At 42.9% G+C, this 13740-nt stretch overlaps 1 protein-coding gene across 10 annotated transcripts in view; it reads right to left on the bottom strand.

The window, feature by feature from the left end:
• baiap3 (BAI1 associated protein 3) overlaps positions 1 to 13740 on the bottom strand; it is a 76116-nt gene that overhangs the window by 5856 nt on the left and 56520 nt on the right. For all 10 annotated transcript variants that reach the window (XM_088612662.1, XM_088612663.1, XM_088612666.1 and 7 more), the window contains 15 exons: positions 12549 to 12673; positions 11167 to 11257; positions 10814 to 10870; positions 10103 to 10200; positions 9851 to 9902; positions 9026 to 9177; positions 8546 to 8669; positions 8043 to 8186; positions 6888 to 6983; positions 6247 to 6462; positions 5568 to 5636; positions 5210 to 5289; positions 4050 to 4158; positions 2845 to 2916; positions 163 to 246 (listed from right to left, as the gene is read on the bottom strand). In XM_088612662.1, the coding sequence (XP_088468788.1) occupies positions 163 to 246; positions 2845 to 2916; positions 4050 to 4158; positions 5210 to 5289; positions 5568 to 5636; positions 6247 to 6462; positions 6888 to 6983; positions 8043 to 8186; positions 8546 to 8669; positions 9026 to 9177; positions 9851 to 9902; positions 10103 to 10200; positions 10814 to 10870; positions 11167 to 11257; positions 12549 to 12673 (1569 nt within the window). The remainder of the gene's footprint in view (positions 1 to 162; positions 247 to 2844; positions 2917 to 4049; positions 4159 to 5209; positions 5290 to 5567; positions 5637 to 6246; positions 6463 to 6887; positions 6984 to 8042; positions 8187 to 8545; positions 8670 to 9025; positions 9178 to 9850; positions 9903 to 10102; positions 10201 to 10813; positions 10871 to 11166; positions 11258 to 12548; positions 12674 to 13740) is intronic.

Here is a 13740-nt window from a genome sequence, read left to right as displayed (position 1 = left end):
AAGAGGAGAGGGAAATTTCAAAAAGCTGTCGCACAACTTGCCAAACCTCTTGATCATGGAAATATCTCTGCTGGCTTCTTCCTACTGTTTTCACAAACTATAAGTCATGACAGAAAGGGTGTGATTTTGTTCAACCCCACCTCCACTGTGAAGTAATGGTACCTGATGTGCAATTTTCTCCAAGAAGTACTGTTCAATCAGCTCGCTGGATGAACACTTGTTCAGTCTGAGTTCCTCCTCCAGGGCCTGCAGAGACACATGAGTGTCCTTCATTGTGTATTTTTGAAAGAGTGTTGTTATAAATGAAGCACAGAAGAAGGTGAAACCAATCAAGTCACTGGGATCCCTCACTCCCACCTTCAATCTTTGAAAACTCCTAGAATACAATGACACTTAGAGATGTCTGCTCTGCTCAAACACAAAATGTCTAAATTAATGGGACAGCCATGCTTTTTCTACATTCATACAGCCATCTGTTCTCAGTGTTATTTCTGAGCATGTAGAAGGGGAGTCCCTGCACATTAGATACAAATAAATCTCTACCCAAAAAGTAACGGTTTGGATTACATTTAGCAAAACTAGATAAGGTCGCACTATGTAGATGATTCATGCACTTACAGTGCAGTCCGTAAGTATTTTGACACTGACAATTTTTGTTGTTTTGGCTCTGTACTCCAGCACTTTGGATTTGAAATGAAACAATGGCTATGTGGTTAAAGTGCAGAATGTCAGCTTTAATTCAAGGGTATTTACATCTATATTGAGTGAACCATATAGGAATATGACTCTCAGTGGTCATTAAAGATCCCCGGGCATTTCTCGATCAGAGTAGGGAGTTACCTCGGTGTCCGGGGCAACTTTCCCCCCTCGGCCTTTACCGTGGCCTCCAAATTGTCCCCATGTGTGATTGGCTTGCACATGCCCTGCGACGGACTGGTGCCCTGTCCAGGGTGTACCCTGCCTTGCGCTTGTTGCTTGCCGGATAGACTCCGGCATCCCGCGACACCGTATGGTATAAAGCAGTTTGGCAAACGACACGACATATAGGAATCAGCCCTTTTTATACATAGTCCTCCCATTTTAGGGGACCTAAAGTAATTGGACAATTGGCTGCTCAGCTGTTTCTTGGCCAGCTGTGTGTTGTTGCATCATTGGTTCATGCATAAGAGAGCTAACAAGGGTCTAGAGTTGATTCTAGATGTGGCATTTGCATCTGGAGTCTGTTGCTCTTATCTCTCAACATAAGGACCAAAGAACTGTTAATGCCATTAAAGCATGCCATCATGAGGCTGCAAAATCAGAATTAATCAATCAGAGACATAGCTAAAACATTTGGTGTGTCAAAATCAACTGTTTGGTACATTTTTAAGAAGCAAGAACACGCTGGTGAGCTTAGCAATAGCGAACGACCTAATAGACCATGGAAGACCACAGTAGTGGTTTACCGAAGAATACTTTTTGACTTGAACAGATCAAGAACACTCTCCAGGATGTAAGCATACAGGTAGATGTGTCAAAGACTACCATAAAGAGACAAATACACCAGCATAACCTCAGAGGGTTCTCCACAAAATGCAAACCACTGGTAAACCTCAAGAACAGAAAAGCCAGGTTACAGTTTGCTAAAAAGTACATAAAAAGCCTGTTAAGTTCTGGGACAAAGCCTTATGGACAGATGAGACAACGATTTACCTGTATCAGAGTGATGGAAAGAGGAAAGTATGGAGAAAAAATGGAATTGCTCATGATCCAAAGCATATCACCTAATTTGTGAAACATGGTGAAGGTAGTGTCACAGCTTGGGCATTTATGGCTGCCAGTGGAACTGGCTCACTTGTCTTTTTTGATGACGTGACTGCAGACGGCAGCAGCAGGATGAATTCTGAAGTGTACAGAAGCATCTTATCTGCTCAGATCCAACCAAATGCCTCAAAACTCACTGGACGGTGGTTCACCTTGCAACAGGACAATGACCCCAAACAGGGCCGAAAAGTGGAATGTTCTTGACTGGCCAAGTCAATCAACCGACCTGAATCCCACTGAGCATGCATTTCACTTACTGAAGAGAAGACTGAAAGCAAAAAGCCCCAAAACAAGCAGGAACTGAAAATGGCTGAATTATAGGCCTGGCAGAGCATCACCAGGTGATGTCTATGAGTCACAGACTTCAGGCAGTTATCGATTGCAAAGAAACTGCAACCAAGTACTAAACATGACAATTTTATTTACGACTATGTTAATGTGTCTAATTACTTTTGGTTCCCTGAAATGGGGGAACTATGTATAAAAAGGGCTGTGATTCCTATATGGTTCACCCAATATAGACGTAAATGCCCTTGAAGTAAAGGTGACATTCTGCAATTTAACCTCATAGTCATTGCTTTATTTCAAATCTGATGTGCTGGAGTACAGAGCCAAAACAACAAAAAATGTGTCACTGTCCAAATACTTACGGACTGCACCATATGTTATGTTTTTTTGTTGTGAAGCAGTCATGGCTTGTCCTGCAGAACCACAATTTATGTATATAAAAAACTGAATTCAAACAAGAGCAGGGCATACAAAACGTAACTAATTCGGTGCAGGTGCTGTTTGTGTACATTGGCTGATGTACACCAAGTGTTAGGTAGGCTCTTGAATTCCAAATAACCATTCCTGAATTATCCATAACTGGTGTATAATTTTGTTTCCTGAATAAAAGCCATATTCCTGAGCAAGGCTTTTTGGCAATTACATTTTTTTGTGTGGAAAAATAAGGATATCCAGTGTAGTGCACATTATAACTCATTAAGTTGTTTCCTCTTAGCCCCTCACAGCAGTTTTCCAGGTGTTGTAAATGCTTACTTTGTATTGCTCATTCCTGAGATTGTCCAGTGCCAAGCCCTCACCCTCAGCATGGAAAAACTCAACCAGAACCTGGGAGAAGCACAATGCAGTGTTTCATTGACAGGTGAAGGACACTGTACATTATTAAAGGTATTACTGTCCATTATTAAAGCTCAGTAGAGCTTGGCTTAATTAGAGAAACCAAAGGAGCAAGTAACAGGTTTATTCCATGCTGAAAAGAGAAGAAAGAAAACACAACGTTTCGGCGGTGGAGCCTTCTTCGGGTGTGAGAGGCTCCACAGCCAAAAAGGTTGCATTTTCTTTCTTCTCTTTTCAGCATGGAATAAACCTATCACTTGTTCCTTTGCAGCCTAAGCATGCTGATGCAGCTACCCACCTGAACTAACTTAATCTTACAGATTTGCTTAAGCTTGCGATTTAGACAATTTAGTATTTGATCTTCACAATCCACTTCAGAAGAAATCCAGTGGTTTTCAATCCAATGATGATACTCAGGTTACATTTCTCACAGGCACTCAATCTTGGAAGGTCAGGCCTGTGCACATACATTAACTCAGCAGGTAACCAGCCCAGCAGGATTATCTAAATAAGGACGCTACAATGCCCTATGGCCACTTCCTGTAACACATCGAGCCCTAACAGCTAATGCCCACTGCGCTTATCCACTTAGAGGCTGCAAGCTGTGATTTTGTTGGAAGTTTTTTTTTTTGTCCTTTGCATATTGGTATTAACACATCAACAATACAGACTGTGCCCCACTAATTGCTCCAGCAAATTACTGTCAGGGCCGTGATGAAGGTTTGATTTGGTCAGTTCCGCACCTCCGACCGCAGAGAGCTGAAGTGCGGCAACCAATTGTGATCAACACAATTTGGAAGACAGGAAGAGAATTGTAAAGCTTTAAATGTCCAGTGGCGAAGAGAAACAATTTGCCTGTCTCTCAGCTGACACAAAGCGCCATTCATGGAAAGGACAATAAAGGAAAACCCCAAGGGGAGTTTCACAAAGCCATTCCAGCACTTTGCCAGCTTCTTGTTCACAACAGTATCTCGGCAGGCTCCGTCTTGCTCGTTTAACACAACGACAGCTGTGGACGGGAAGGCGCGTGTTAGTCAAGATCAGCTTGGCAGCTTGTATGATGGGAGAGCTGAAACTGCGCTCTCGGGGCAGGGAAGGGTCCAGCTGCGGCCAGCGCGACCTACCTCGACCGTGTAGTGGAACCTCCCATAGAACTCCACAGACACGCCTCGGTTTTCAGCCACTGTGTCGAAGATCAGCCTGAGCAGCAGCTGCCACAGGCCCTGCAGCACCCTGCCAGACAGGAAGGTGAACAGGGTTGACATGACAGGAATATACCAGCAGGGAGCGAACCACCCCACTGCACACGAGGGGACCAGCGGCCCTGCTGCCCGAGACTGAACCACGTTTTCAGTGGTATTAGTACGGCCATTGACACAGAAAACACTCACATGGCTTTAAAATGTAGACTACTCAAAATACAGAAGTAAATGTGATGGAATATGAAAAGAAGAAAATTAGATGGAAATCAATGTCGAAAAAAACAAAATAGGAGGGTACAGTACACATGTCACAGATTAAAGTTTGTCATTCTGCCATTGTAGCCTTTGTGGAAAGAAATACATAAACCTAAAACCTTTCAATACCTAGAGTGCTTATCAGGACTTTCAAACAGTTTGATCATGAAAGTCGTGCACCACAATATTATACAATTTGAATGTACTGTAGACAGCTGCAGAGTTATCACATTGCAGCCTGATTGTCGCTTCAGACCTCGGACACAAAGGAAGGCTGTGTCTGGCCAGTACTGGGACCGGAGACTTCTCAGGAAAAATAGGTTGGTGTGGTTGGTGCACTCCTCCCCCTGGAACAACTTTCCTAACCAATGCCCTAGAACACTGTAGGAAGTGCAGTCCTTCGTGAGCCATTGGCCCAAGGCCCTGAGTACTTGGTCATTAAAGATCTCAGGGTACTCTAGAAGGACTAGGGGTGTTAATCCCAGTATTCTGGATAAAATGCACTGGCAATATCTGATATGTTTGCTTCTTAATTCAACCAATGAAGCAATTTCTTGCTTTTCAACCTGGTCTGTTGGTGTGGTTGAGTGAATACCACTCCAGGATGCAACTGGAGAAGCACTAGCAAATGTGTTATTTGTAAAAAAGGATTTGTTATTTAAAGGCACCAGTGACCATCACAATGTCCAACAGACAGTGAAATTGGGATTCAATATGCCAATTCAATAGACAGCTCTCCATGTTATCACTGTAAATGATATTATTGCATTAGTTCTCAACTGACATAATTCTTAAGCTAACTGAAATGAAGGGGATAAATTATTTACCTGGACAGGTTTTCTTTCACTAAGGACTCGCTCAAGATAACCAAAGTGTCATCCAGGTATTTCATCAGAGGGGACACAGCCTAGAAGAAACAAGTTGTGTGTACCTTCAGGATCGTCACACACATATTGAGGAATAAGGCTGAGGTTAAACATATGGTGCATTAGACTGCATCTGCATCTGACAATCCAGCCAAGTGCTGTATTGTGTTTCTGTCAAAATAAAACACACGACTGAAATGCTGTCTTGTGGTTTTTGAACCTCTACTTGTCAAACACCTGTTCTCCTGTGTCTTCAGTGTTCTTTTTCCCATTATGGTCAAACACAAAATGGGGGCAGGAAAGGGAAGTGAACACTCACGTCATCATTGTGGATAGAGTCCGGGGATAGACTGATGTGCTGGATGTATTTCTTCATATCTAAAACCATCTGCAGCCAACGACAGAAACAAGGAGAGTATCCTATCAGTCATTAACATGATAATGCATTTGATTTATAAAAATGAACGGCACAATTTATTCACTCTTAAGCTGTGATTTTTAAGTCACATTCTTGGTGACTCCCATCAATATTTTTAATTACTATCCATGGATTATCAGAAAGTCACCTGTCCTGGAATGGGATTGCAGCAAACTGGAACCTATTCCAGAATTACAGGGCTCAAGGTGGGACTACACTCTAGTAGGGAAGGAAATCCTTTTGAGACACATGCACGTGGGGTCGATTTTGGAGAGAGACAGCCTAAACTGCATGTCATTGGAAGGTGGAAGGATACCGGGGCACCTGGTGAAAACCCATGCCACCACAGGAAGAACATGTTTTAACATGTGGAACATGAACTTCTTGGAGACAATGCATAAGGTGTCCTTCAAGGAAAGAAATCTTTCAATCAATATGCTACTCCAACAGATGAATGTAAACTGTTTTATGTTAAGAAAGAGCCCTGAGAGCGTTTAGAACCATCACAGCCTGCAGCTGAACAGCAGCAGGTTCCTTTGTGAGGAGCCCCCCCCCCAGCTCTGTCCGCTCCTCCACCCACCTTGTCTGTGAGGAGTGCGATCATGCGCTTGGCTTCGCGCTGCAGGTCAATGTCGATGTTGAAAAGCTGAGCGTTCAGGGCTTTCTGCACCTGCTCCTTGCCATCCGCCCCACACGACTCCTCCATGGCCACCTCTAGGGACTTCCAGTCCAGGTCCTTGGGTAGGTTGCTTAAGAACTTGCGCACGTGCTCAATGTTGTTCAGCGCAATGCAGAGCTGAAGGCGACAATTGTAGAGCGTTAGTCAGAGGCTCCTAAGAGACAGTGCTGAACAGTGTGGCGATTGCTGGCACATTCCCCTCCATGGAAAGGCAAATGAAGTCAAAGCACTAACTATTCTGACCCAGTACTACATAACCATTCATGGATATGTTTCCAACTAACATTTACAAAAATACTGATTATACTGCCTTGGTTTCTGAAGTATTACACAGTAGTTTGTTCAGTTACTCCTTTCTATATTGATGTTAGCATATATACATTTGGTAATGAGCTAGAGAACTCACCAATTGCTTTCAAACACCTGGCTTATCAGAAAAACAAAATGTGTTATTTTGTATGTCTTTGCCCGGCATGTATCTCAGTTTCATTCATGCCTCTCAGTGCTGTACACCTCTGTGAACATGGAGACCCTGCAGTTACCTGGTTCGTTAAGTTCTTGTTGTCCTGGAGCATCTGGCTCCTCTCGATTTTGCGCTTGATCAGATCTGAATAGCAGATCGCGGCACTGCAAACATCCTGCAGCCAAAGAATGGATCCAGTTTTTCTTTGCAAAGAACAAAAAATGACCTCCTCCATTCCCAGTCCTGGCTCATTTGTACATGAGAAATGACATTTCTCTGTGGATCATGACATTTTCTGACTTTTTTTTATTCTGGAGTGGGCATCTTCTAGTCTTTGTTCTGTCTGAGGTCTTACTTTGATAACTGAACCAACTGAACCCTTTCCAGGTATTAAACCAACTTAAGATGTTTTAAAGTGGCCTACCAAAGCTTCTTAATGATGCCTCTTTATGGTTAGCACTCTCCTAAAATGCTATCCTTTATGGAATTGATTATCGATAGAAAGCTGACACACTAAGTAGATTAAACAGCAGTACCCTGTGGATCTCTGACTCTGACTGGTAGGATCCCCATGTGTGAACCTCATGGAACTCTGACTAATGGGGAGCCCATGGATAGACTCTTGGGTACCCAAAAACTCATTGATTCATAATGGGAACTCCGTGGATATCATAATGGCAATGTAGGTAATGAGGAATAAAATGTGTTCAGCACATTTAAATAAAAGAATGAGAAAGACTTAAGGTCTGCTGGTTTCTCCAGGACCTACCGGTGGTCTGTATTTCCCATAAATATTAATAGCAACAGCTGGGAGAAAATAGCTCTTGGCAGAACCTTGAGATTCACAGGTGTCAGGGCAAGAAAGTAAAGTAAGAGACAGACCACACAGTACATGCACTGATATCTCCTGAGGCAATGCCTGCTCTCTCTGCCAGAGAGTGTGTGGATCCTGTTCAGTTTATGAATGTGTTGGATTCATGGAAGACAATCATCCTCAGCTACATAAGTTTAAATTTCCCTCAGTCATCACAAAAGTCCATAACGATGTTATAGTCGGTTTACCATACATTAGCATAGTATAGTTTAGCCATTCTTTAGGAATTACCTGTTTAGGATTTTCAGTAATACTTGCCTGGGTGCAAGGCTGGAATGTAAACATGTCAATGTGCGAAAGATGACACGTCCTCAATCCTGACATGAATTTTTATCCACAAAGAAACCCAAGCATACTCACGTCTGTCAATCGGGTGACGAAAATAAAGGCTCCTGCCGAGTCCGGCCAGGCCAGCTGTACCCAGAATTCCCTCACTTGATTGAAACAGGAAGTGACGTCCACTGCAGAAGTGCTGTGCTTCGATAACGTATGAACAGGAACCAGCTGCTCCAAACACAACACACAGATTACACACTCACAGGGAAAGACTGAGTGAAACACCCCCCCCGCTTCTCCTGGGCTCACTTCCAAAGCCTCATTGACAGTTTTCTACAATTAAAAGTCTTTTTCCTTACTGGGGGAAAGTTTGCTTTTAAATTAGGAAATGCCAATCTAAATGATGAAAGGGGTAGCTTAAACTAAGGGCTGCTCAGACTTCAGAGTTGTTTTATGTTCATATCTAGAGCAGTTTTCAGATTATAAATGGTTTCACTGAAGCGGTTTGTTCACTCTGATTAAGACCACAATGGGAGACTCAGAACCTGACATGATCATCAACTCAGATCTTGCCCACGTGGACCCACCTGGTCCACCTCCACTGCTTTGCGGATTCTATCACATGACTTCTCATGGACTATCTGCAGCCATTTGTGAATGGACGTCTTAAACCATTCGTGAAATCCAGACAGAGCCAGAGCTTTGGTGTCCCTGAAACACCAACAAGAAAAAAAAAACACTCAGGTCTTCATTGTCAAAGAACAAATATAACCCACTCTTCCCTAGCTAAGGTCTTCAAGGTTAAATCTCAAGCATACGGTACATTAGTGATGCTGTGCACATATCCTAACATTTAGAATACATGCCGTTAAGGAATGGACACTGGTTTGATCTTTATTGAGATGAAAACAGAATCGACACTGAGAATTGACTTCAAAAAGCTGAGTTCTGGAAGAGTGGGACAAAAGCAACTCGTACAACCATTTCTTATACAGTATTTTGAAAGAAAATAGCAAACATCAATGATTGAAAAAAAGAGTTACGGAGTTAATCTGTTCAACACTTACTTGAGGGGGAGGAACTCGCAGTACTGTTTGAGGGTCTTCAGGGAGATGTACAGCTCAAACAGTGTCTCGCCCATGGGCTGGGTCAGTCTGGTGCCCTCCTGCTCTAGAGTACCACACACCTTCTCCATAGCAGTGCTCACATCGTCAGCAACCTGAAGGGCAGACAGTGTATCCCAGCAGGGTCACCTTGCACACTCTTCATAGTAAGCTCTTGATAAATACACTGAAGACCAGAACCTCCAGTCAAATGAACAGACTCTCAGTAGCAGGGAACGCATAGTTGGCTTAAGGAACATGAGTATTTCCAAACGCTAGAACATACACCTCGGTCCCACACAGCATCATCCTCATCCCAGCTGGAACTGAATGCACTCCCAGTAGAAGAAGGGATATAAATTTAAATACATGCTGCTACCGACTCAAGCAGTTCTTGCCCAATATATTATGTAACAAGGCCTTCTAATATTATGGTCAGTGAGAACAGCACTTCCAAGTATTTTCATCTTGAATACTGCTGTCTAGTGACGCTTGGTTTCATATTGCCTTTCACAAAGTAAATGAGTTTAGTGATCTTTAAAGGGCGAGACAAATCAGTTTCAGTGCACTAAAACACAGTTGTTTTCAACCCTGGTCCCGGGAAATTCTTGTATCTTTTTTGTTTACAGTTTTAAGTGAACACTCGTGTACTAAATTAATACATTCATTTGCATCATTAATATCCTCTATCAGTTTTGATTCCTGTTATTGAAACAAGATTTTACAATGTCATACCTAGTGCACTTTTACACGGTTATGTCTTTGTTCTGACTTCAGACATTTCCTTACCAGTTTTTCCAGCTGTCGATAGGAGATACTGAAGAAATCCACCTTCACAGCACTGCAAGGAGGGGAAAGAGAGAGATTGCCAATGTAATAACATCCCAACTAGTTCCCATGAGTTATTTCTAATGTCCTCTTGAGTGACGATGCTGTACACCTCCTGCGAAGCACAGCACTGAAGGCTTCTCACTCTTTTCGACTTGCCCTGTGTTGCTGATGGCAGGACGCACTGAGTGGCTGCAGGTGGGAGACAGATACCTGCTGAAGAGCTTGTTGTAGACGTTCTGGCTCTTCTGCACGTCGCCGGTGACTGCATCCACCACCAACACCAGGCGTCTCAACTGCTCTTCAAGTGTCTGGGAAAAATGGATAATGCCATATTTTCAATTCCTAAAAATGTACCATTTAAATTAGCACAGACATCGGATTGAGGAACAGGGGGGCTTTTACTTGTCTATTTTTAATTGTTGCAGTGTAACAGTCAGCAGCCAGATTATCTCTCAGCTATCTCAAAGTCCCAGACTGAAGCGCAGGCTGAGCACACCTGTCCCAAGATCATTGCTTCAGTTCTGGGCTATGTCACATGCAGATTGCGACCAGAATTGTCCAGGTAGTGTTGCACAACTACATGCATGATACTAGGGTTGGATGGGATTCCGTGATGGTAATACAGACACCATTGGGGCTTGTGGGATATATGTGAGCCCGCTGCACCATGGGTGGGCACTGCATCTGTTCTCCATCTGATGCCAAACCTGCTGTAAGTGCTATAGGGCTCACAGTGCAGCAGCAATCTGATTGGCTATTGTAGGATCCAGCACAATGTCTTCCTTCATCCTTCACTAGCACTAGGGTGGGGAGTTTGCTCGACCTGGATGTTGCCAATACTAATTTGTAGAAAATGTAAAAGAAATCTGCAGCGAGACGGAATTGTTTAATGAGCAGACGAAGACATGAACCAGTACGTACACCCTCCTCTGGTTTGATTGTGGAAATGATCCCCTCGTACCATTCCAATGTGCTCTTCTGCAGAAACGAGAGCCCAAAGGTTTGATTAGGGTTAGGAATCAGTATTTTGCAACATAAATACAATTTCCATCTCTGTACAAATAACTGGAGTAATCTGGCAGTAGTAAGCTGGAAACAACACATTCTTGACAATGTGAGGTTAAATCATAAGATAACACAAAAACCATATGACGCTACAAAGAGTAGTCCCCGACAGAAGTAATTGTAGCAATAATGTGAACCCTACGACAATTTTAAAAATGACCCCTTTAGCAAGCTTTAGTCTTGGCAAATCAAATCTGACAATGTTGTACCTTTATGACGGTAGCGATTTCCACATAGAGTTCATTATGGAATGGACACATTTTCTTGAAAGCCTCCATGCTATGAATCTGTCCCAGACACCTGCAACAGAAGAGCAGACAAAACACTCATCTCAACACCTCATCACTTACAATCCTCGCCGACCCTTTCCACCCTGCCCAACCTCAGTGTACGTCTCTCCCCTCTGCTAGGCCGCACAGGTCAATTAATACAAGGTCTACTAGGTTCAGTAACAGCACCTATCCGGAGGCTGTGAAATGCATAAACTCTGCACTTTAACTTTGACTTTTTTGCACGGCTCATTGTTACTCTACCAGGCTCTACCCAATGTTATTTATTTACCGCTGGTGTGTGTTTAGGATGGTTTATCAATGTGTTGGGTGGATGCATCTGTAATTGGCTTTCTGTTGTATATCTCTATTGTATGCTTTTACTTGTGTGAGCTCACCACACCAAATTCCACACAACTAGTTGTTATGGTAATAAAGTATCAAACTTGAACTTGATGCACTGTTGAACACGTAAAAAGATTTGTTTCAGATCTCGCAAAAGAGAACAAGAACCACATTATCTCATCGTCTGTAAAGAAGCAGCTTAGTGTCGGTTTTCTTGCTCGTCTAGTGAGCAGGTTTCAGAGGGGTCATCTCACACTGGTGTCTACTGTGTTGAGTGCTGCTTAGCAACACTCTTCTTTTACCCTGAAACATGGGCTTTCAGATATGAGGTTACAGGGGAACAAGTGAATGTCTCTGCACCAGATACTCAAAAGTAGACTGGAGCAGGGAGATTCTTGTACTCTTTAATGTGGTTCTGGGAAGACTCAGGAGAGTGTGAATGCCAGCTGTGAGCCTAAAAGTTTGACCAAGGCATCCACATCCAGTGGGGTTGCTGGTAGAGAAGTGATTAATCAATGCAATCAATTACCTAAATTAATTAATCAATCCTAACTTCAGCCTTGGCACAAACTGATCTCGGTTCAGTCTGGGTTTCATCTGTGGACACTATTTTATTCAATTTTTTACAGGTTTAATATAGTAGGGACCCTTTGTATGTCGGGGAGGGCATGAGTCTGTAATGGTCTTGGGGGCCGTGTAACTGCAGCGCAGACCTAAACCTGCCATGCAGATGAAGGCGATACACTGGCTTCTTTTAAGAAACAGTTGGATGAGGTTCTCTGACTGGGCCGACTGGCTGATGGGCTGCTTTGCATTTGTGACCTTTCTAATGTTCTTCTCTTTCCAAGGGCATCAGGAAGCGATGAACTAGATCTATAAGTTTTGCAGGACTGAGAGCTCCAGCTTTAGAGATCAGCACTGGAGAAGCACATCTCTGCACGGCAGTGACACACACCTGGATGGAGGGTCATATTTACCTGAGCAAAAACTCACAGCGCGTGATGGCAGTGGGGCTGGAGGTGGGAAACACTTGCCGCAGGTTCTTCAGCAGCGAGAGGCAGTACTCTGTGAAGAGGCTGAAACTGTCTGCCAGGCTCTGCTCCTGTTCCCAACAAAACATAGCAGCCAGATGTGAAACATCCTGTAGGGACAGCTCAGACAGCAATTCTGCCAACTGCAGATAGCAGAACATGTAACCTAATTGCTAGTCCAAGTCTTGAGTAGAACAGATCACAACCAAGCCTGGATCCTGGATCTTTTAGTGCAACACTGTTTTTAGAACAACACTGCTAAAAGAAATCTCCGCAGTAAAACTCAATAGAACTGAAAAAATGTATAGCTCTCAGAAAATGAAGTGCCGTATACTGTAATATGTCCCTGGCTGCTCAGCCAACAGGCTGCTAGACTGCATAGAAGAAATAAACTTTATATATTCACTTGGGTCCTACAGACCCCAGAAGACACAGCAGACACTTTTCACAACTGTAGATAAGTGCTTTAGGGAAGATTTTATCATTCACAGCTCATATAGAAAAAAATACCCTACTGTGACTCATTTTTTTAGTGAATAATCCAGTTGAATAGGACTACGACCTGTCGAGAAGACTTTGCCTAGGAGGATTGATTTTTTAAAATTTTATTAAAGCCTCAGCATGGAACAAGGTACCCAGTCATGCTGTTGAAACTGATACTCTGGCTTCTTTCTAGACACAGCTGAATGAGGTACTCAGATCAATTAACTACTAACCACCAAACAGGTCAGATGGGTTGAAAGGCTTTTTCTCATTTGTAGTCCCTTATGAAATTCTTATGTTCTTTTTTAACCTTTCTGTGTTCTTAAGCAACAAATCAAAGAGACATGAAACAAAAGCAATCGGTATCATTAAGATGCACAGCTGGTTTTAGCTGTTGTGATCTGGATTTATGCTACATTATTTATCAGTTATGACTATGTGTCCACGAACACACAGGAACATCACAGCACTGGTTTCCTCCAGAGTATTTTTTTTCCCTAACTAAGCTCTTGACTATGCTGATTAAAATGCTTAACTGATCTAATATTTTGATAAGACCCCTGTTTGTGTGTTATCAGCAGATGTACTTAGGAATTGATCAAGTATGAGAACATTATTCATCTAGGTATCTGAAATGCAAGCATTGAGCTCATAG

Source organism: Lepisosteus platostomus, chromosome 19 (genome assembly GCF_059453375.1).
Source record: "Lepisosteus platostomus isolate fLepPlt1 chromosome 19, fLepPlt1.hap1, whole genome shotgun sequence".
NCBI lineage: Eukaryota > Metazoa > Chordata > Actinopteri > Semionotiformes > Lepisosteidae > Lepisosteus > Lepisosteus platostomus.
Note: the sequence above shows the minus strand (reverse complement) of the source record. Positions and strands in the feature narration are given on the sequence as shown.